This window comes from Peromyscus maniculatus, chromosome 1, assembly GCF_049852395.1.
Source record: "Peromyscus maniculatus bairdii isolate BWxNUB_F1_BW_parent chromosome 1, HU_Pman_BW_mat_3.1, whole genome shotgun sequence".
NCBI lineage: Eukaryota > Metazoa > Chordata > Mammalia > Rodentia > Cricetidae > Peromyscus > Peromyscus maniculatus.
In genome coordinates, this window is record NC_134852.1 from 37000769 (window position 1) to 37022241 (window position 21473).

Genomic DNA, 21473 nt, shown 5'->3' on the forward strand with positions numbered 1-21473 from the left:
CACACTTCCTGGGCAGAGCGCCCTCTCCCAGATCCCGACTGATTGACAGGTTCCTGTTACCGGGGTTTCTGCATGGTCAAAGGTGACTGAGGCAGCTCCCAGGAGTTGGGGCTCGGCTGGAGTGACCCACACTGCAGTTTTTCAAGACAGGGCTTCTCTGTGTAGCCCTGGCTGTCCTGGAACTCGCTCTGCAGTCCAGGCTGGCCTCGAACTCACAGAGATCCACCTGCCTCTGCCTCCCGAGTGCTGGGATCAAGGCGTGCCCACCAGCGCCCGGCTGAGCCCACTCTTCCCACACCTCCTGTCTACAGCGAGGCACCAGAGATCCAGTTCATTCACAGGAAGGTTTATTGGGTCACAGCTCAGGCTTGCATCACTGGCCGAGACATCTCGGCCTGCAGCTTCACTCCTGAGCCCGCGAAGCCCGTACCGCCCTGGAGAGGAGGGAGGAGAGCAAGCTGGAGGAGATCGTAGTGGAGGGGACCTGGGACACAGGAGAGGCCGGACAGGGCAGGTTTCCTTGACAAAGGGGGAGAGGTCCCAGGATGGAGGGGTGCACAGGAAGGTGAACACAAGGTGCTGTGGGGAACCCAGAGTGCAAGAGTGTGAAGGGGGGGGCATGGGGAGGAGTGGGGGAGCAGGAGGGGGCAGGGTGTGACACTACAGGGGTGGGGGTGGGGTGGGGGTGGGGTGGGTGCTGGCGACTCACCCGCTGCAGCACGATGATGTCGCGCTCCGTCAGCGTGTCCCCATTCACGGGGTCCACCATGTCCTTCCGGATCAGTTTCTCCACGCACTCCAGGGTGACCACGGCCCCACTGCAGGGGAGAGGCGCGGAGATCAGGCCCGCGGCATTTCGGGCCCCTCCAGGCCCCCTTCCCCACCCTACTCACGAGGGCCGCAGCACTGCACACGGCGTGGCATTGCTCAGGCTGTCTCGGGTCACAGCACACACGTAGCGCTCACTGCGCGTGATGAGTCCCACGCGGTCCACAGAGTCGTCCAGCTGCGTGAAACGCACTGGCGTCAGGTCGGACATGCGCAGAGGCTTCCCAGACATCGGGCAGGTCACAGTGCGGGACTGCGGGCAGAGGCAGGGTCAACGGGGTCACCGTGTAAGGGGCATAAGGGGCAAGAGGCCGGGACATGGGTAGCTCACTGGTTTTTCCAGCTTGGTGGCCTTTGCCTCGGGCGTCAGTGAGGGGATCCAGAAGCTGGGCAGCGCTTTGTTCTTGTCCTTGCCTGGGGGACCCGCACTGGGCCCGGGCTGCTCACCATCGGTGTTGGGTAGGGCGGCAGCTTTGGGCATGAAGGGGTTGAGGGGCCGGCTCACGATGGCTGCCTCCTTCTCCAGGAAGCCTCGAACCTGGTCCTGGGCCGCGGCTCGCTGAAGCTGTTTCTGCTCTTCCCTCCGGGCTCCTCGCTGCTTCTCATAGGCCTGGGGGGAAGAGAGGCCCGGCTCGGCACCCCAGCCGCCCACCCCGTATCCACCCCATCCACCAACGGGAGGACGGGCCAACTCCGGCAGGGTTGGCAACAGGTGAAGTTTCTGTGTGCACCTGGGAAGGCGGCCTGGCATCCCTGGTCTCCGACTCAGACAGTGTGGGACTCACAGCCCTCCTGTTGAGAGGCCCTATTCAAGGTGAGACTGGGGTTCAAGTAGCCTAGGCCGCATGGAACTCAAGGGTGACCTTGAACTCCTCATCTTCCGCCAATCAAGTCATTACATCTGGTCACATGGCAGTGGGTGGGACCCAGGGCCTCGTGCATGCTAAGCAAGCACTCTACCAAGAGTTTCTCAAGTGCTTAGACGCTGATGGGCACCCAGTAAGCACTCAACGAGGCATGCTGGCTGGCCAGGGAACCCCCCGCCGCAGCGGGGCTGGACTTGGAAGTCCGTAAGCAGTGTGTGCTTCGCCCTGTGTGACCAGAGCAGGTAAGGCATGCCCCTTGCTCAGTCCTGCCTGGCACCAGCAGGTGTCAACAGTAACCATGCCCGGGTCCATGAAGCCTCCAACAGGGGTACCATGACGAGGGCGTGGCTGGCTACCCACTGGGCTATGGGGAGGACACGGAGGCTGGGGAGTGGGGCGCTGAGCATGCCGAGCTGCCAGAGGTGGAAAGCAGGGTAGCACAGCAAGTGTCTGGCCTGTGAGGCCCTGGGTTCCATCCCTAGCCACAAACAAAAACAAACAACCCCTCACTGTGGAAGGAAGGGGAGCCAGACGGTATGCCCCACACAGAAATAAAGGACACCTCCTAGACACCCAGCATGCCTGTCCCTGGAGGGACGGGCCTGGGTCACAGTGAGCACCTAGAGAAACCGTATCTGTGTCTCCCACTTGCCCTGTGGTGCCCTGATTTCACACCGGTGGCCATTTCAGAGATAAGGCTGCGGCCCACAGATGGTGTCCATGTGCATCACAAGCCAAATGCCTGGAGCTGAGGACAGCCAGGGAGCCGCTCCTGCAGGGTGCGTCCAGCACACACAGCAGAGGGTGTGGGCACAAGGCTCACAGGTTCCTAGAGAAGGGTGAGCAGGGTGGACCCCAGAGGCCCTGGCCTGCAGACGCTGCCTGGAAACATCTAGAGAGAAATGGGACTGGACGGTGCTCCAGGCAGAGACCAGCATCAGTGAAGGCCCCTCATCTTCTCCTCAGGACCCATTACCTTCACCTGCCGGGCAATCTCTTTCTTCTGGTGTAGGATGTACTCCAGGATCGCCTCCCGTTCGTACAGGTAGCCATCTGGGCTGCAGAGGGACGGGGAAAGCAGGGGCCTGGACTTGATCACATGAAGGCATCCACTCACTTCTCTAGCCACTCACTCCCCACTCTGGGTACCACATTGAGCATCCTCAGTCCAGTATCCATCCACTCCCCGCTCTAAGGACCACAAAGCGTATTCACTCCCCATCCTGGGTACCGCTAAACGTCCTTGGAGGAATCTTCCATAGTACTCCTTCAGCCCATTTTTTTTTTCCATTTTATTTCGGGACATGGTGTTTTGCAGTTCAAGTCAGCTCTAAACCGCTATGTAGCTGAGGCTTGTCTTGAACCCCGATCCTGCTGTCTGCATCTCCTAAGTGCTACTGTAACAGGTGGGCAGCACACCTGGTTTTCTGTGGCACTGGGGATGAACGCAGAGCTTCTTGCAGGCTAGGAAAGCACCCCACCCCACCCCCTCCCTGTCCAGCCCAGCCCAGCTATAGCAATGCAGTCTTTCCACCGTGGTGGAGGAGCTCTGAGCTCGGAGACTTGAACCCCACACAGCCCGGCTGCCCCTCCCCTGCTCACGTGACCACCGGATCATGGCAGGGCTGCAGTGAGAGGCAGCAGCAGTCAAAGTCCTTCACGGCGTCCCGGCTCAGTCGGATGTTCTGGGTCCCGTAGCCTGAGGCCGCTGGGGACAGAGAAAGGTGGTGACGGACGGGGACATGCCTTTCACCAAGTTCCCAAGGAAATGTGGGGGTTGAGTGGAACCCGAGAAAGATGGCGAGGCCAGCCTTATTCCCCTCACAGTGGGGCAGGGAGGAAGAGGCTCACGGCCGGCTCGCTCTCCTGGGGTGGGAAGCACTGTGGCTCTCAGCCTTCCTTCTGCAAAGGTGGTGCCCGGGAACAGTTGGGGGGAGAGGGACTGACATGGGATGTGTGTGTTAGATGAGCCACAGGGCCACACTGCCTAGGTCACCATCATTAGTACACACAGGGCAACCACAGGCAGGCTAGGACAGAGGAGCGAATGGCCGGCCATACCCGCCCCCGGGGTGAGCTCCCCAACGTACCTGTGTCCTTCTTCTTCTCGTGGTAGGTGTAGACGGCCCCGGCGGTGCAGTTCTTACCGTGCCGCGTCATCCTGCGGAACAAAGGGGTCCCAGGACACTCACACACAGCGACACAGCAGCCTGCCTGCCCAGAAGCTTGATCAACACGGCCCCAGTGTCTGATGCGGGCGGAGGGAAAGGCACGCAGCACTGGGCCACTCCCCTTTGTTTTTGAGACAGAAGCTCACTCTGTAGCCCAGGCTGGCCTCGAACTCCGAACCCTGCCTGCCTCTGCCTCCGGAGTGCTGGGGTTAAAGGTGTGCACCACCACGCCTTGGGCATTTGTTCCAGTCAACCAATGATCTTTGGGATATCTAGCCCAATGAGCGTGGCCCTTTCTGGGTATGTGACAGGTTAAAACTGAGAAGGGGGCTCGCTCTCTCTTGCTCGCTCTCTCGGTCAGAGACTGAGTGGTTGGACCATTCACCCCTGGGCAGAATGGGGGACAAAAACGGCTGTTTACTGTGGGACCGGGCAGGACAAAGAAAAGCCTCTGGATACACACTCCACTGTCTGTGGAGACTCTGACTGTTAAAAAATTTTTATCTCGAAAAGCCAAAAAAATAAATAAATAAATAAAATAAAATTTTTTATGTGTATGCCTGCTTGTTTGAATACGCATCATGTGCATGGAGTGCCTGCAGGGACCAGAAGAGGGCGACAGAGCCTCTGGGGCTGGAGTTCCAGGTGGTTGTGAGCTGCTGTGTGGATGCTCCCCCATAAGCAGGAAGCTTGCACATACTCACTCACATGCACACACATAAATAATAAAATACAATAAAAATTGTATAAACAATGACAAGGCCAGTCTGGGCTAAAGAGTGAATCCAAGAACAGCTGTAGCACAAATCCTAATTGGTCTTAATAATAAAAACCTGGGCCGGGCGGTGGTGGCGCACGCCTTTAATCCTAGTGCTTGGGAGGTGGAGGCAGGCGGATCTCTGTGAGTTCCAGGCCAGCCTGGGCTATAGTGCGAGACCCAGGACAGGCACCAAAACTACACAGAGAAACCCTGTCTAGAAAACAAACAAACAAAAATAAATAATTAAACAAATAAAAATAAAAACCTGGAGTCAGATATCAGGGTAAAAGCTGTTAGATCAGAGAAGCAGAGCAGCAGCCACTAGAGAGTCTTTTTTTTTTTTTTCTTTCGAGACAGGGTTTCTCTGTGTAGCTTTGCGCCTTTCTTGGGACTCACTTGGTAGCCCAGGCTGAACTCGAACTCACAGAGATCCGCCTGGCTCTGCCTCCCGAGTGCTGGGATTAAAGGCGTGTGCCACCACCGCCCCAGCAACTACTAGAGAGTCTTAAGTCTATGAAATCCTCAGCCAAAAGGGGACTAGATCCCGTCTCCAGGAATCTTCAGACTGAATACCATGAGTTTCTGTCTCCAGCCTTATATTCCTCTCCGCCCAACCATACTCCTTCCTGTCTCCACCTCCCTAGTGCTGGGATCAAAGGCATGTGACTCCCAAGTACTGGGATTAGAGGTGTGTGCAACCACTGCCTGGCTCTGTTTCTCTTTTAGATTGAATCAATCTTGTGTAGCCTAGGCTAGCCTTGAACTCACAGAGATCCATCTGCCTCTGGCTAGGAGAGCTGGGATTAAAGGTGTGTGCCACCACTGGCTGGCCTCTATGGCTAACTAGTGACTTAGCTCTGCACTCTGATCTCCAGGCAAGCTTTATTTGTTAGATCACAAACAAAATATCACCACACACAGCCTAGGCAATTGGGCAAGATGTTGTTATGAATGCAGCTCATTGTTGAGAACGTCAGTCCCGCAGGCATGAAGGCCACATTCCATCCACAGCAAACAAACAGGCCTGTCTATGGAGAAGAGGCATCCTGCCCTGGCATCCACCTGCCAAGCCTCCGCTGACCTTCCCAGCCCCAATCCTCTAGCACCTGCCGCCTGCTCTCACTCACACCCACTCCCAGTCCCCTGGTTTCTGCTCCGGTGACCTTACGGGCAAGTTCCTGCTTTATTCTTTTTTTTTTTTTTCTTTTTTTTCTTTTTTTGGTTTTTCGAGACAGGGTTTCTCTGTGTAGCTTTGCGCCTTTCCTGGAACTCACTTGGTAGACCAGGCTGGCCTCGAACTCACAGAGATCCGCTTGCCTCTGCCTCCCGAGTGCTGGGATTAAAGGCGTGCGCCACCACCGCCCGGCTAGTTCCTGCTTTATTCTTAGTCGCCAACTGCCTTGACCCTGAGCACTATTTGGCACTGGCTGGCTGGCATCTCTTGGCTGCGTCTCGGGTAGAGGATTCTGCTAGGCTGGTGAACCACTCCCTCTTTAAGTGGGAGGAACAGCTAAGGGGGGGCATCTTCTCTAAAGATTTTATGTCTGTGTATGTCTGTGTGTACGTTTTGACACACTTACAGGTGCCCAGTGGAGCTGAAGTTTCAGCTGCCTGACATGGGTAAGGGGAAGGGGTACTGGGAACCAAATCTAGGCCCTCTACTGCTGAGCTATCTCTCCAGGCCCCAGGGGCATTTTTCTTTTCTTTTCTTTTTTGGTTTTTCGAGACAGGGTTTCTCTGTGTAGTTTTGGTGTCTGTCCTGGATCTCACTCTGTATACCAGGCTGGACTCAGGGATCCACCTGCCTCTGCCTCCTGCTACTGGGATTAAAGGCGTGTGTTACCACCACCCTGCTAAAAACTTACTTATTTTATTTTATGTGCATGGGTTTTGCCTGCATGTGTGTCTATGCACCACTTGTGTGTGTCTGGTGTCTCTGGAGGCCAAAGGAAGGTCTGGATTGGAGTTACGGATGATTGCAAGCGGCCATGTGGGTGCTGGGAATCAAACCTGGGTTCTCTGCAAGAGCAACAAATGCCCTTAAAGCTACGACATCTCTCCAGCCCGCAGAAGTGTAAAAACTAAAAACAACAACAACAATAGCAACAAAACAGCCCAGTGAGGCAGTGGCAGGCAGATCTCTGTGAGTTCAAGGCCATCCTGGTCTAGAGTTAGTTCCAGGATAGGCAGAGTTACACAGAGAAACCCTGTCTTGAAAAACCAACCAACTAACCAACCAACCAAACAAACAAACAAAATACCAACAGAAAAACAAAACAAATCACAAAACTGGCCAGGCAGTGAGCTGACTCAAGGGGGAGAGGGTTTGCTGCAACCTGACAACCTGAGTTCAAGCCCAGGATCCCTGCCGTGGAACAATCTTTCCGTACACCGTGAAGACGTGTCTTTGCTAGGACGCCTCCTGATTGGGAAGACATGTCTTTGCTAGGACGCCTCCTGATTGGTTTAATAAAGAGCTGAATGGCCAATAGCTAGGCAGGAGGTGATTACAGAGAGAGAACTGGAGGAGATGAATCTAGGCATGGGAGAGATGCCAGAGAACACAAAGAGGAAACAGGAGGTGCGAGATGGAAGAGCGGTAAAAAGCCACGAGACAAAGCGGAGATTACTCTAACTGGGTTAAGTTATCGGAGCTAGCGGGACAAGGCTAAGCCACAGCTGAGCTTTCATGTTAATAAGTCTCCAGGCTGTGTTTTCAGGAGCTGGCGGCCCAAAGAAAAATCTGTCTACAGATCCACATGATGGAAAGAAAGAAGCAATTCCTGCAAGTTGTCCTCTGACCTCCACAAGTGTAGTGGCATACATGCCTGTGTGCACACACAACATACATCCACACAAACAAATAAATAATGTGATTAAAAAATGTAACGGGACAGCAATGATACAATGAGTGATAGACACTTGGTGCAGCCCTGATGTCCTGGGTTCCAGCCCCAGAACCATGTCAACATGGAAGGAGACACAAAGATGTCCTCTGACCTCCTGTGCTGTGACAGTGCCCCCATCATGCACCACACATATGTGCACACGCACACCATGAATGCACACAGAGATAACAATTAACTTTAGAGAGACTTTCCGGGGCTGGGGATTTAGCTCAGTGGTAGAGCGCTTGCCTAGCAAGCGCAAGCCCTGTCCTCAGCTGGGGGGAGGGGGACGGACTTGCCTGATCTCCGTCCACAGGCCAATTTTTTTTTTTTTTTTTTTTTTTTGAGACGTCACTTTATAGACTAGGCTGGCCTTGAGGTCCCAGAGATCTTCCTATGCCACCACACCCAGCCCACATGTCAATCTTGCAGCCCTGATGTCACAGGCTGTGCCACCACAGCTACACTCTCCTGTCTGTCACCTAAGTGTCTCCTTTGCTGAGGCTTAGAAGGGAAGCTGCCTGCTTAGAGCAGAGGACCTTGTGAGATCTAGAATTCAAGAGACGGCTAAGGGGCTGGAGCGTGGCTCATCAGTTGGGAGCACTGGCCACCCTGGCCTCTCTTCCAGAGGACCCAGGTCCAGTGTCAATTCCCAGCACTGACACGCAGTTCACGACTACCTAACTCCAGTAACTCCGGTTCCAGGGGCTGTGGCGTCCTCACACAGACATACATGCAGGCAGAACCCTAATGCACATTAAGAGAAGAGAGAGATGGCTGAGAGTGCGGCGTCCTTTCAGAAGCCCACGCCCATCTCTGTATTATGGGATTCGTCCTTCTTATCTTATTCCCTTAGTTTAATTTCTAAGGCCACGTAAGGGTTAGAAGCTTTGGAGGCTCGGATGGCCAAGGAAATGGACACATGTGCATTTGTCTGACGTGTGTGTGTGTGTGTGTGTGTGATGGGATTGGAGCTAGTGTAGTCTTGGAGCGGGGCATGTGCTCTGCCTCTGAGTCAGGTCCCCGCCCCTCACTATCTCAATTTTAGTGCTTTTATGTATATATTTATTTTTGATATTTTATGTATATATTTATTTTTGATATTTTATGTATATATTTATTTTTGATATTTTATGCATATATTTAATGTATATATTTATTTTTACATTAAGATAGGGTGTCATCTATACCTTCGTCTGCCTTTTTACTCCAAGTCCTCCTCCAGGGTCTCTTAACGCTTTCCTCACTTTAGAAGTGAGAAAACAGAGACCCAGCACTGGAAACTTAGCTTAATGGTAGGGTACAGGTTTAGCAGGCCTCCCCCAAATAACACAAGCTAGAGATACAAGGAGCTTTTCCGAAGGGCTCAAGATAAAACCCAAACCACACACTGTGTCCTGTAGGAGGTAAGGAACGTGGACAGCACCCTTTCACAATCTCCGTGCCTGACTCAGGCATTGCTTGTGGGTGGCTGCCATCGAGAGGGAAGACTGTGGGGACTGGAGAGCCGGGGTGGCACAGAATGTGAAAAAATGGGGCTTCAGGCCCCCCCCCCCAGCCACTGGACACCACACAGCAAGTCACTTAAACTAAAAAATTTGCTTTTTGTCCTTTTTGAGGTATGTGTGTTTCTCACACCGTAGCTCAGGCTAGCCTTGAACTCACCCTACCTTGGCCTCCTGAGGGCTGGGGTAACAGGTGTGTGTCACTTTCTCATGGGGACTGCAAGTCCAAGCATGGCCATCAGTACTATGGTACTGGTGATGACCCCATTCCTGCTTTGCAGATGGCTGTCCTCCGAGGCACCATCGCATTAACCCAGGTTGGCCCCAAACTTGCTAGGTGAATAAAACAAGAAATGAAAAAGAAAGGAAAGGAAAGGACTGCTCCTAGGATGGAGGAGAAAGTTTATCACAGATGTGGGAGAGCCCAGCCAGAGGCAGGAACATCTGGAGAGTCCAGAGTGGACCTGACCAGACTGAGCTGGGCCATGTGGGAGACGGGGAGGGGAAGGCAGAGTAGAGAGAGGGGAACCAGTGCAGCAGCCCGGAGGCCAAGAGCCAAAATGGGTGGGTAACCAAAATGTCTGGATTATATAGGGAGCCTCTGGAGGAAGGGCAGCCAGCCACTGGGCTGGAGAGGTAGAGGGGAGGGGTATGCCAGCCATACTCAGTAACTGGTAGGACTGAGGGATGCTGGAAAACCTACCAGGTCTACTTTGATATGCTAAATAGGCACCTCAGCAGTTTGTCTAGCCAGGGATGACCTTGAATTTCCCTTCTCCTGTCTCCACCTCATAAGTGCTGGAGTTACAAGCCTTCACCATCACCATCAGTTTATTGGATCCTGGGGCCAGGATGCAGGATTTCACACATGCTAGGTGCATTCTACTAACGGAGCCACATCCCTGCACTTACCCCTCCTTTGATGAGAACACAAATCTCCAACTGGGTCCTACAAAAGCGCAACTTCTGAACAACGCTGGACTGAGGGGACACGGTATCCACAAAACCAAAACCAGCCAACAACCAACCAAACAACCAAACACAAACAAAGACTGGGGCTGGAGAGATGGCTCAGAGATTAAAAGCACCTGCTGCTCTTGCACAGGACCAGAGCTCTGTTGCCAGCACTAATGTCTGATGGTTCACAACTACCTGTAACTCCAGCCCCAGGGAGAATGCAGTGCTTCTGGCTTCTGTGGGCACTGAAATACTCTCAGAGAGACACTGTGGATTTCATCCCCAGCACACACCCCCCTCACACACACACACTCGAGCATGCTCTCAAAATTAAAATGAAAACCATAATGAAGAACCAGTTCACATCTTACTATTATAACCACATGTAACCAACCAATAGTTAAGAAGTGAGAATGGGGGGCTGAAGAGATGGCTCAGATGTTAAGCGCACTGGCTGCTCTTCCGGAGGACCAGGGTTCAATTCCCAGCACCCATATGGCAGCTTACAAACATCTGTAACTCCAGTTTCAGGGGACCTGGGACCCTCACACAGATATACATGCAGGCAAAAATAAAGAAATCATTTTTAAAAAGTGAGAATGAAGAGAAACTGGGAGCCACACACATCAGCGTGAGGAGGAAGATCAACACAGACCCTGACCCACAGACTTTACTCCCAGTGAATTGAGAACACATCCACACAAACATTTTATGCCAATGTTCACAGCAGCACTACCTGAAACAGCCAAAAAGCAGTAACAATCCTCAAGGCCATCAACTGATGGAGAAATGAAATGTGGTATATCTCACACAACAGAATACTATTCACCCACAAACAAGGTATCGGGATACAACATAGAGGGACCTAGAAAGAGCACGCTGAGTGAGAGAAGCCAGCCCCAAAAGCGCACATACTGTACGACTGCACTTAGGAGAGACGTGCAGATAAGGCACTCACAGGAGTGTAGAGACTGCCAAGGACTGGGGGCAGGAAAGACAGAAGAGGTCAAGGATGTGGGGCAGGATTTCTTTTGGAGTTATTAAACGTGTCCTAAAATTGTTTCTTTTGAGACAGGACTTTATTTAGCCCAGCTTGCCCTCTGATTCTTTCTGCAGCCTGAGGACAACCTTGAACTTCTAATTCTGCTGCCTCTACCACTGAGTGATTATGACTGTGTAGCAGGTTCCTGCCTGGTGCCCTTGGAGGCCAGAAGAGGGCATTAGATGCCCTGGAACTTGAGGGATTACAGGTGTGTGTTACCACACCCAGAGAACATGCTCTAAAATTGTTAGTGGTGATGTCTATACAACTCTGTGAATACACTGCAAACCGCTGAATTGTTTGCTTTAAGTGGGCAAAGTATGTATTATGTGAAATTACCCCCAATAAAGCTTACTGAAAACACGAACAACATGAGCTAGGAGTGGCGGCTGCCCGTCTCCAAACAAAACAAGTTCAGAGGCTGGAGATGGTGCCGTTGCTAACAGCACTGGCTGCCCTCCGGGACCGGGGTCTGACACCTAGCCCCCCTGGCAGCTCACAATCAACTCCAGTTCCGGGAGATCTGCTAGCCCTCTCTGGCCTCTGTAGGCATTGTATGCGAGTGGTGGGCAACCATACATGCAGGCAAACACACCCACTCAAGCTGGGCAGCAGTGGCCCACAACCATACATGCAGGCAAACACACCCACTCAAGCTGGGCAGCGGTGGCCCACGCCTTTACTCCCTGCACTCAGAGGCAGTGCCTGGTGGATCTCGGTGAGATCCAGGACGGCCAAGATCACACAGAGAAACCCTGTCTCAAAAAACAAACAAAAAACCCAACTCAGTCTCGTAAAATAAAAATAAACAAATCTTTTATTTTTCTTCCTTTTTGGGACAGGGTCTCACAATGCAGCCCTTGCTGGCCTGGAACATCAGGTGTAGGCCAGGCTGGCCTCAATCTCTGAAAGATCCACCTACCTCTGCCTCCCCAGCACTGGGATTAAAGATGTACCCACCACGCCCATTTCATATATATATATATATATATATATTTTTTTTTTTTTTTTTTTTTTTTTTTTTTGGTGTTTCAAGACAGGGTATCTCTGTGTAGCTTTAGAGCCTATCCTGCCTGGAACTCACTCTGTAGACCAGGCTGGCCTCGAACTCACAGAGATCCGCTTTGCCTCTGCCTCCCCAGTGCTGGGACTAAAGGTGTGCGCCACCACCGGCCGGCTTAATTAAATCTTAATCTCCCTACAGAGATATATAGTGAAATGTAATACCACCCTGGACTGCATGCGACACTGTCTCAAAAAATTAAAATAATCGCCAAGTAGCCCATGTCTTAAATTCCACAACTTGGGAGGCACAAGCAGGCGGATCTCTGTGAGTCTGAAGCCATCCTGGTCTACAGAGCTAGCTCCAGGACAGCCAGGGCTGTTACACAAAGCTGTCTTGAAAAACAAACAATAATAAATAAATAAATAAATAAATAAATAAATAAATAAATAAATAAATAAATAAATAAATAAATAAATAAATAAATAAATGAGGCCGGGTAGTGGTGTCGCACGCCCTTAATCCCAGCACTCGGGAGGCAGAGGCAGGAGGATCTCTGTGAGTTTGAGGCCAGGCTGAACTACATCGTGAGTTCTGGGACAGCAAGGGCTACGTAGACAGACTCTTGTCTCAAGTAAAATAAAAAACTCACTTGCTTCAAGGCTCCTTCAGGGCCTCATCCACTACTGCTCATTGCCCTCCTCACCACTGTCTGGAAAACTGAAGCAGATTGAGGAATCCTGCCTCAACTCTCACTAATCCAGGGAGTCCCATGTTTCACCCTGCACTGGGACGGAGCGCTTTTCCACAGCTAAACTACATTTTCTAAGATCTCGCAGGGTGAGGACGACATATAATGCAGGGCATGCTGGGAGATGTAGTTCAGCTTCCCACTCGGTGATTACAGAGCGCTCTATTAATGATTGCCGGGAAGTCGAAGTGAGAAGTCTTATCCTGTGACCCTCGGACTTCAAATACCCCACCCACAAGAAGGGATCTTAACGACGCGACCCCACACCGCCTGCAGCTCACCTCACAGACGGTTATCCGACTCGTCGCTGCTTCTACTGTGTCCCGAACCGGAAAAGAGTACTATTTTTCCCCCTCCACTCCTCCCATTTCCGCTCGGCAGTAGAAACCGGAAATAACACTGCCCCTAGTTGCGGAGGCGCTTCGCCCGGCTTGGTAAGTCCTTTCTTCTTCTTTTCTACCCCCCGGAAACGTGAGTGACAACTCGAAGGTTCCGGTGAGGAAAGTGGCATGGATATCGGAGACAGCTTAGCCTGCAATAGGCAGAGTGGGGCAGTTGCTCTCAGTCTCAAGTCTGAGTTTAAGAACTAACTCCTTCGCCAGAGATTCTGATACCCATTTTCCAAAATAGATGCTTATTTTTCCTGTTGCATTTTAAGAGACGATTAAGTGAGAACTCTTCTTTTCTCATATTCTAGAAAGAGCAATAGTCAAAGATCACAAGGCCAAGCTGTTCAAGTCAGTCACCCTCCGGAAATAGTATAATATGGTACCGCCCAATTATTCTAGGAACCAAAGCATTCCGTTCCCACCAGTTTGTAGATCTCTAGAGACCCAAGATTTCTTTTCCTGGCTCTGCCAAGCAAATTGTCTGTAGGGAGAGACCCGACTGGGAAAGGAGAGAGGAGAAGACTCTAATAAAGTCCGCTGGATACCTCTGAGTAGGAAAGCCTTGCTTCTATGTGGGGCTGTGTCCCTGAAGCCCTTGGTCCTAAGGTTCCTTTAAGTACTTTGTCCCTTACCTGAGTCCCTCCCAGAGCAGGTAATCAGTAGCCCCGCCCCCTGCTAGAAGCCAGGATTAGGGCCTAGTTACCGAAGTGAGGCACCCCTCCTCCTCCCTCTCCCCTCCCCTCTCCCCTACCCCTTTTCACAGCTGGTGACTGCTGACCCAGGGGTCTTCATTAAAGAAGAGAGCAGGGCTCCCAGGTCTGGGCAGGTAAGTGAAAAATGCTTTCAGAGAAGCTTGAGGGTGGGGCAGGCACTCTGGCGTCCAGACTCTCCACACCACTGGGATCTAGAAACTTGGGACCCTAGGTGCCCTGGAGTCCAGGGCCCCTTGGCCCCTCAAGCCTTCAGACCCAGAAACTTAGGACCTCGTCGGTCCTGTAATATTTGATCTCTGAGGGTGGATGAGGCAACAGGCTGAGGGAGTTTGACTGGCAATGGAATCTGCCAGGTTGGAAGGAATCGGGGCTGCAGATGAACCTGTTTCAATGCTTCCTATGGGTCAGACCTGTGATGGGTACTGTGGATAAAACAGAGGGATAGAAGAGAGCACACCAACTTTGTGCTCATCATTGGGAGGGCACTGTCATCACTGAGATCCTCTTCTCACAGTCGAATACCTGGTACAATAATAGGCAAGTAACTTTCCCACCTGGTGACCGAGTTTCGTCGCCTATACAATGGCAGGAGTAGTCGGCTTGTTTTGAACAGTCAGATGAGTTGGCACAGACTGTGGTGCCTAGCATGGGATGCAGGTCGAGTGCTCACTTTTCTCTCATTCACTGACTGCAGAGTCCAGGCAGGGGGTCCTTGCCTCGGAACTCTGCTGAGGCATCCGTCCTTTGAGAGTCCACACAATATGAGGGGCCATCCTTCCCTGCTCTTAGTCTATATGGGATTGGCCACCTGCCTGGACACCTTACCTCATGGAGAGCAAAACCAAGGTGAGTGTTTGGGGAAAAGCCTCACAAAGGTTTAATTTCTGCCTTCCTCTACCAGGATACTTCCTGGTTTCCCGGACCCTGGCCCTCCTCCCTCAGACCCAGGGGTCCAGGCCCCAGCCTCCTCCCTCAGACCCAGGGTCCAGGCCCAGCCTCCTCCCTCAGACCCAGGGTCCAGGCCCCAGCCTCCTCCCTCAGACCCAGGGTCCAGGCCCTAGCCTCCTCCCTCAGACCCAGGGGTCCAGGCCCAGCCTCCTCCCTCAGACCCAGGGATCCAGACCTCAGCCCTCCTCCCTCAGACCCAGGGGTCCAGGCCCCAGCCTCCTCCCTCAGACCCAGGGGTCCAGGCCCAGCCTCCTCCCTCAGACCCAGGGGTCCAGGCCCAGCCCTCCTCCCTCACACCCAGGGGTCCAGGCCCAGCCCTCCTCCCTCAGACACAGGGGTCCAGGCCCAGCCCTCCTCCCTGAGACCCAGGGGTCCAGGCCCCAGCCTCCTCCCTCAGACCCAGGGGTCCAGGCCCCAGCCTCCTCCCTCAGACCCAGGGGTCCAGGCCCCAGCCTCCTCCCTCAGACCCAGGGTCCAGGCCCAGCCTCCTCCCTCAGACCCAGGGGTCCAGGCCCCAGCCTCCTCCCTCAGACCCAGGGGTCCACGCCCAGCCTCCTCCCTCAGACCCAATCGTCCAGACCCCAGCCTCCTCCCTCAGACCCAATCGTCCAGACCCTGGCCCTCCTTCTCATACCTGGGGATTTCCAAGCCTGGCCCCACCCCTCTTTATCTTCTTTGTCCTCCATCCTAAGGCCTCTCTGCTTTTGACTCTGATGTCCTTAGTTCTTGACATCTTCCTGGATCCCCCGGATGCCGAGAGTTTCCTAGTTGGCCACAGGCGGATTCCTCGGGCTAACCACTGGGACCTGGAGTTGCTGACCCCCGGGAACCTGGAACGAGAGTGCCAGGAGGAGAGGTGCTCCTGGGAGGAGGCCCGGGAATACTTTGAGGACAACACACTGACGGTGAGAGCCTCAGAACCTCTCGGTCCTCTCTGCCTCCCCCAGTTGAGGGCCTTGGGCATCCAGCCTTCACCTCCCTCTTTACCTCCCTGGGGTTCAGATATCAGGGCGGACTGGCTGTGGGGGGCTGTTCCATGTCTAGTTGCTTCTTTTTCCCTTCTCTCCCCTCCAATCCTTCTAGGAACGCTTCTGGGAAACCTATACCTACAATGGCAAGGGAGGTGAGTGGTACTCGGGGAAGCAGCGCTTAGCCCTGGAGTTCCATCCAAAGTCTCCTCCACATATCCAAGGACCACCTTCTCTCAGCTCCCATGCTGCCCAGAGATGGCTGACAAGGTGCCCCTCCCTCTTCATGATGGCCCTTGTCTGAGAAACCCAGCACAACTGCATTCACACTCATAGTAGGGCCCAAGTCCCCAGGAGGGGGGCACGTGGGTGGGCACATGGAAGGAAGGGTATTTTCATGGGGACTGTCAGAAGGACAGACTCACCTGGCCCTTCTTTAGACCCCAGAGCCACAGCCCCTTGCTTGCATCTTGGTCGCTAATGGGGCTGTTCCCTAGCAACAGAGCTAGGGCAGGAAGCCTGGCCATTCTCACCTGTCCAGTTTGCCCACCCCAGCCCCTCCTCTGAGTTCTGAAGCCCTCATCTTGGCTGGAGCCTTGTTGCTAAGGGGGGCTGCTCCTTAGCAACGGGGCCCTGGCCAGGCCAGACAGGAAGCCAGAAGCACTACCTGGCTGGCTTCCCCTCCCCCCCACAGCCCCATGCCAGCCACAGCCTGCCTGGTTGCTAAGGAGGCCTTCTCCCTAGCAACCGTACCTAGCTGGAGGACCAGGGCCTCCTGCCCAGCTGGAGGACCCCCCCCTCTGGGCACCAGCTGCCCCACCCCCTCATGGCCTGGTTGCTAGGGGTGGATGCACCTTAGCAACAGGCCCTAGGTCTGTGCTGGAGTCCTCACAGTGGAACTGGTTGCTAGGGGAGATAGCTCCTTTTCTACAATCCCAGCAAGGCCTAGTGGCTCCTTGGATCACTGAAATCTGCCAGACTTTGGAAGCCCTGTCTTCTCACTGCAAGCTTTAGCAAGAGGTAGCCAGAGGAGATGGCCCTGACCTTGGCCCTTCAGTCCCAGCAGAAAGATTGTGAGTACAAGGCCAGCCTCTGCTACATATATCAAGTCTGAGGCCAGCTTGAGACTCCATGTCTCAAAACAAAACCAAGGGCTGAAGAGATGGATCGTTGGTAAAGTGCTTGCCAGGCAACCCCGAGGATCTGAGTTTGATCCCCAGAATCTACAGGAACAGCTGAGCGTGCTGGCGGACTGAGGAGAGACAGGAGGGTTTGTGGGGCTCCCTGGGTAACCAGCCTAAGTCACTGAGGTCTGCCCCCTCCCCTCCTGATGAGAGAGCCTTTCTCAGGAAACAAGTCAGCCCCAGGGAGACAGCTCAGCAGGTGGCTGTGCTTGTCATCAGGCCTGATGATCTGAGTTCAGGAGAGAACTGACTTCTGGAAGTTGTCCTCTGACCTCTACACACATATATGCACACATATAAATAATTAAAAATGAAAAAATAACGGTGTATGACTCCTGGGGAAAACATCCAAGGTAGAACTGTGGTCACTACACACACACACACACACACACACACACACACACACACACACACACACACGGATGTTCTTCAAATCTTAGATGGTCTTTTAATAAAAAAAACCCAGAGCCAGATATCGGGGTGAAAACTGAAAGATCAGAGAAACAGAACAGCCAGCCACTAGTTCTTACCTCTACGAAATCCTCAGCCTAAGGGGAGAGAGTTCCTGTTCCCTCATGCCTTATAAAAAAAAAAATCAGCAGGAAGGGCCAGAGAGATGCCACAGCACTTCAGATTGCTTGCTGCTGTTGCAGAATACTGGAGTTTGGTTCCCAGGACCCTAGTTGGGTGCTGCCCACAACTGGTGATAACTCCAGCAGATCCAGAGGGTCCAGTGTCTTCCTTTGACCTCTGTGAGCACCCACACACATGTGCACCTACCTCCTCCACATGTACACACAAATAAAATAATAAAATAGATTATTTAGGAAACCAACAGGAGGCTGGAGAGATGACTCGGGTTAAGAACACTTGCTGTTCTTGCAGAGGACCTGGGCTTAGTTTCCAACATCTACATAATGGTCACAATCATCAATTCCAGGTCTAGGGAATCCAACAGCCTCTTCTGACCTCTTATGGCACCAGACACGAGTGGTCCACATACATATAAATTAAATCTTTTAAAAAACTAGAAGTTCATTGGAACAGTGGTGGCACACACCTAAATCTCAGCACTCAAGAGGCAGAGGCAGGCAGCCAGCCTGGTCTGCAGACTGAGTTCCAGGATAGCCAGGGCTACACAGAGAATACACTGTCTTGAAAAACTAAAACCACCACCAACAAAACCCCTAGAGGTTCGACCGCCAGCATGACAAAAAGTATAAAAACATATTTGAAAATAAAACGAGCCAAGAGCAAACCAAGCCATATTGAGGGCAGGGATGCTGAAGTCTCCTTTCACTCCCTTAGTTTGTTGATGGGGTCTGCACCTTAGGCACAGCGCCATGTAAGTCGACACCTCCATATTTCAGTCTTTCCTCCAATTTATCCATTATTATCCTTGTAAATGCTGGCACATCCTCTTGTGCTACACTAACAGTTCCGCTGAAGTAGAAGATACACATTCATATGTTTGCAATGAATCTTCTTCCTTCCTTCCCTCTCCAGTGGTAGGAGGAACCCAGGGCCGTGAGTACGCAGCCCAACTGCTCTATCACTAAGTACATCCCAAACCCAACTCTCTTCATTTCTTGCTTTGTGACAGGGTCTCGCTAACTTGCCCAGGCTGACCTTGAATTCACTGTTAGACTTCAAACATACTATCCTTCAGCCTCAGGCCCCCAAGTAGCTGAGAGGACAGGCCTGGGCCATCACTCCCTACTCAGATCTCAATGAGTTTTCTAGAGCTCCTGGTAGGGCTCATGTTCCCATTCTGCATAGCAGAAAACAGACACTCTAAAAAAGCTCCAGTGTTTGTTGCCTGAGGCCACAGGAGCAGGAAGGGGGCTCAGGTCTCTCTGCCTTGCTTCCTAGCCCACGCCCTTAGGGAAAGGAATTGAGATGTTGGAGGAGGTGGTAGCCCCGATCAGTGGTACCCTCTACCCACAGGGCGTGGACGAGTAGATGTCGCAGGCCTGGCGGTGGGACTGACCTCTGGGATCCTGCTCATCGTGTTGGCTGGCTTGGGAGCCTTTTGGTATCTGCACTACAGAAGGCGGCGCCGACTCAGAGTCCGGGAGTCCTGTCAGCAAGAGTAAGGGGTCTTCCAGGAGGAGGGAATGTGGGAGATGGAGAGGAAAGTGGGAGGGGGCAGGCTTGATCTAAGGCAAGAGACCAGTGATGAAGAGTCTGGAGCCACAGGCCTATGGAGAGAAAATCTGTGTGAAGGTGATACCTGTCTTTTGAGTACCAGGTTCCAGTGGTGAGGATGCTCCTGTGTAGGCTGTGGGCCATAGCTGCCAGTTGCATGGTCTTTTCCATGCATGCAGGTCGCAGCACATGTTTGTATGAGCTGTGAGCTGTGTGTGTGTCTTTCACACCAGCAGAGTCTCCCAGGGTGTCTGATAGCTATACTTGGGTGTCATGGTGAGGCCCTAAAAATGTGCAATGTGAGTTCAAAGCTAGCCTGGGTAACTTAAGGAGAACCTTTCTCAAAATAAAACGTGAAAAGAGAATTGAAGGTGCAGGTGAGTAGTGGAATGCTGTGGAAAGGCAGCCCTTGAAGGGCTGGGACGTGGGGTTGCCCGTGCTCCTGGGCGCCCCCCAAACTTGACAACCTGGGTTCTATTACAAGGACTCTATGGTGGAAGGAGAAAACACTGCCCCAGCTGTCCTCTGCCCATCATTTGTGTGTGGGCATGTGTGCATATACACGCACTCACAGAATACATGACTACTTTAAATATAAAAATAAAATGTAAAAGAATGGATTTGGAAGCCGGGCATGGGTGATTCATACATGCAATCCCAATGCTTGGGAGGCTAGGGAGGATTGTTGCAAGTTTTGAAGCCAACTTGGTCAACCTTGCTTAAAAGAGTGGATTTGGGAAACTTTGAAACTAAATGTTTCTGTGTTGTTCCTGTCTGTGTGACCTGCCGATCTTTGTCCCTGGGGTCTGTGCACCTGGTGTTTCTGTTACCTTGGTGCACCCATGTTTCTGTGGATGGGAGTGTGCATTTGAGGTTCATTTTCACGTCTACCTGTCTATTTCCATCAGGCTGTCCTTTGAGGCACTTTTCTGGGCCATCTCCCTTCCACCTCTGTCCCTTCCCACTAAGACTTAGGAGTCTTAGTCTGTAACCCCTTGGTCATGTATGTTTCTTATTTATTTCTTGTAAAGATTTATTTTATGTGTATGCGTGTTTTGGATGCATGTGTATGTATGTATACCACATGTATGCCTGGTGCAATCAGAGGTCATAAGAGGGCGTCGGACCCCTGGGACTGGAATTACAGATGGTTATGAGCCGCCATGTGGGTGCTGCGAATGGAACCTGGGTCCTCAGCAAGAGCAGCCAGTGCTCTTAAACGCTGAGCCCAGCTCCAAGGTAGGTTTTATATTAACCACTCCTTTTCTGTCTCCAGGACCGTGCTCATCAGCCCCCTGAGTCCCCCGACGCCCTTGTCTCCACCCTTACCCCCAGGCCTCCCTACCTACGAGCAGGCGCTAGCAGCCTCTGGGGTGCACGACGCCCCTCCGCCCCCTTACTCCAGGTACGAGGTGGGGCTTCTGCCGGGAGTTAGAGTGCAGAGGAAGGCATCGCGTGGGAGGGGCGTGTCCCCCAGGGGCAGGGCTTGGTGCTTTGGGAAGTCTACGAGGGGCGGGGCTTGCAGGGCAGGGCGGGCCCTACGCAATTGTCTGTAGGGGCGTGGACCAGCCTTGCAAGAGTGCAGCTTTTCAGGAGGGAGGGGCTTGTGCGTACAGGATTCAGGATTGGCTGAAGCACCAAGGGCGGGTCGGTGTGGTCTTGGTGGAGGGGGCTTTTTTGACTCTGCACTGTACCCTCCCCACCCCCACCCCGGCTAGCCTCAGAAGGCCTCACTGAAGACTTGCTCCGGAGCGCGGGCTCCCCGAACTGTGCCCCTGATTCACAGCAGATTCCGGAAGTCGCAGGGCCTCTTCGACTCCCTGGCTTCAATGTGTGCGTGGGAGAGTCAGGGTCGTCGGACCCGACGTCTATCACGACACACGTGTTTCCGCCGCGCACGGATACACGCATGCCCCTGACCATCGTGTTGCCGAGTCCGTGCCCCTGCTCCTCGCACCCGCCCTTCCCGAGCACCTGCCCTGAAACTCGGACAAGACGTGACTTGACTGTCGCCCCACCGTGTCGCGGGGGGCGTACACGCAGAGAACCAGGCCCGTGCACACGCCCGTCTTCGTGTATTCCCCCACACGGGCGGTTCGTAATCCGGCATAAAGGCGGAGGGCGCATTTGCTATGTGCTGGAAAAGGTGTCACGCTTGTGTTGCACCCGGGGAAACGGAGTTGAGCTGAACTGCTATCTACCTAAAAACCTTTTGGAAAAGGAAGAAATTTAAAAAGAAAGAATCACACACACACACACACAAAAATCCCAAAATTGAAATTATTCGAGAAAAATAAAAAATGCAAACGAACTGAACCCCGTTCCTGGGCTCATCTGCGCGCGGTGGAGCGA

The 21473-nt window shown here is 52.9% G+C and overlaps 2 protein-coding genes across 5 annotated transcripts; one reads left to right on the plus strand and one right to left on the minus strand.

The window, feature by feature from the left end:
- Positions 1-330: 330 nt before the first annotated feature.
- On the minus strand, positions 331-13194 carry Nosip (nitric oxide synthase interacting protein). Of its 2 annotated transcripts, none has more exons than XM_042274676.2 (8): positions 13053-13194; positions 3785-3855; positions 3297-3402; positions 2671-2752; positions 1160-1438; positions 894-1006; positions 710-818; positions 331-434 (listed from the first exon to the last, which is right to left on the minus strand). In XM_042274676.2, the coding sequence occupies exons 2-8, from the start codon at positions 3852-3854 to the stop codon at positions 363-365; spliced, it is 831 nt and encodes a 276-aa protein (XP_042130610.2). In that variant the 5' UTR covers position 3855; positions 13053-13194; the 3' UTR covers positions 331-362. The 2 variants fall into 2 exon arrangements, with proteins under 2 accessions (XP_042130610.2, XP_006986302.3); XM_006986240.4 differs by having other exon boundaries at positions 894-1081.
- Positions 12924-21437, plus strand: Prrg2 (proline rich and Gla domain 2). Of its 3 annotated transcripts, XM_016004851.3 has the most exons (8): positions 12924-13205; positions 13924-13986; positions 14568-14719; positions 15545-15726; positions 15905-15944; positions 18921-19065; positions 20398-20526; positions 20840-21437. In XM_016004851.3, exons 3-8 carry the CDS (start codon positions 14635-14637, stop codon positions 20856-20858), a joined length of 600 nt encoding a protein of 199 aa, XP_015860337.1. In that variant the 5' UTR covers positions 12924-13205; positions 13924-13986; positions 14568-14634; the 3' UTR covers positions 20859-21437. The 3 variants fall into 3 exon arrangements, with proteins under 3 accessions (XP_015860337.1, XP_042130612.1, XP_076431677.1); XM_042274678.2 differs by lacking the exons at positions 12924-13205; positions 13924-13986 and having other exon boundaries at positions 14491-14719; XM_076575562.1 differs by lacking the exons at positions 12924-13205; positions 13924-13986 and having other exon boundaries at positions 14584-14719; positions 18902-19065.
- Positions 21438-21473: the final 36 nt, after the last annotated feature.

What these genes read in the sequence shown, in the direction of transcription:
- Nosip (XM_006986240.4), bottom strand. Translation starts at nt 3,854, where the DNA reads ATGACGCGGCACGGTAAGAACTGCACCGCCGGGGCCGTCTACACCTAC. An exon ending in CGAGAAGAAGAAGGACACAG is followed by an intron (nt 3,403 to 3,784) that starts GTACGTTGGGGA and finishes CTCTGTCCCCAG; the next exon opens with CGGCCTCAGGCTACGGGACC. An exon ending in TGTGCAGTGCTGCGGCCCTC is followed by an intron (nt 819 to 893) that starts GTGAGTAGGGTG and finishes TCTCCCCTGCAG; the next exon opens with TGGGGCCGTGGTCACCCTGG.
- Prrg2 (XM_076575562.1), top strand. Translation starts at nt 14,635, where the DNA reads ATGAGGGGCCATCCTTCCCTGCTCTTAGTCTATATGGGATTGGCCACC. An exon ending in TACCTACAATGGCAAGGGAG is followed by an intron (nt 15,945 to 18,901) that starts GTGAGTGGTACT and finishes AGCCCCGATCAG; the next exon opens with TGGTACCCTCTACCCACAGG. An exon ending in CCTCCGCCCCCTTACTCCAG is followed by an intron (nt 20,527 to 20,839) that starts GTACGAGGTGGG and finishes CACCCCGGCTAG; the next exon opens with CCTCAGAAGGCCTCACTGAA.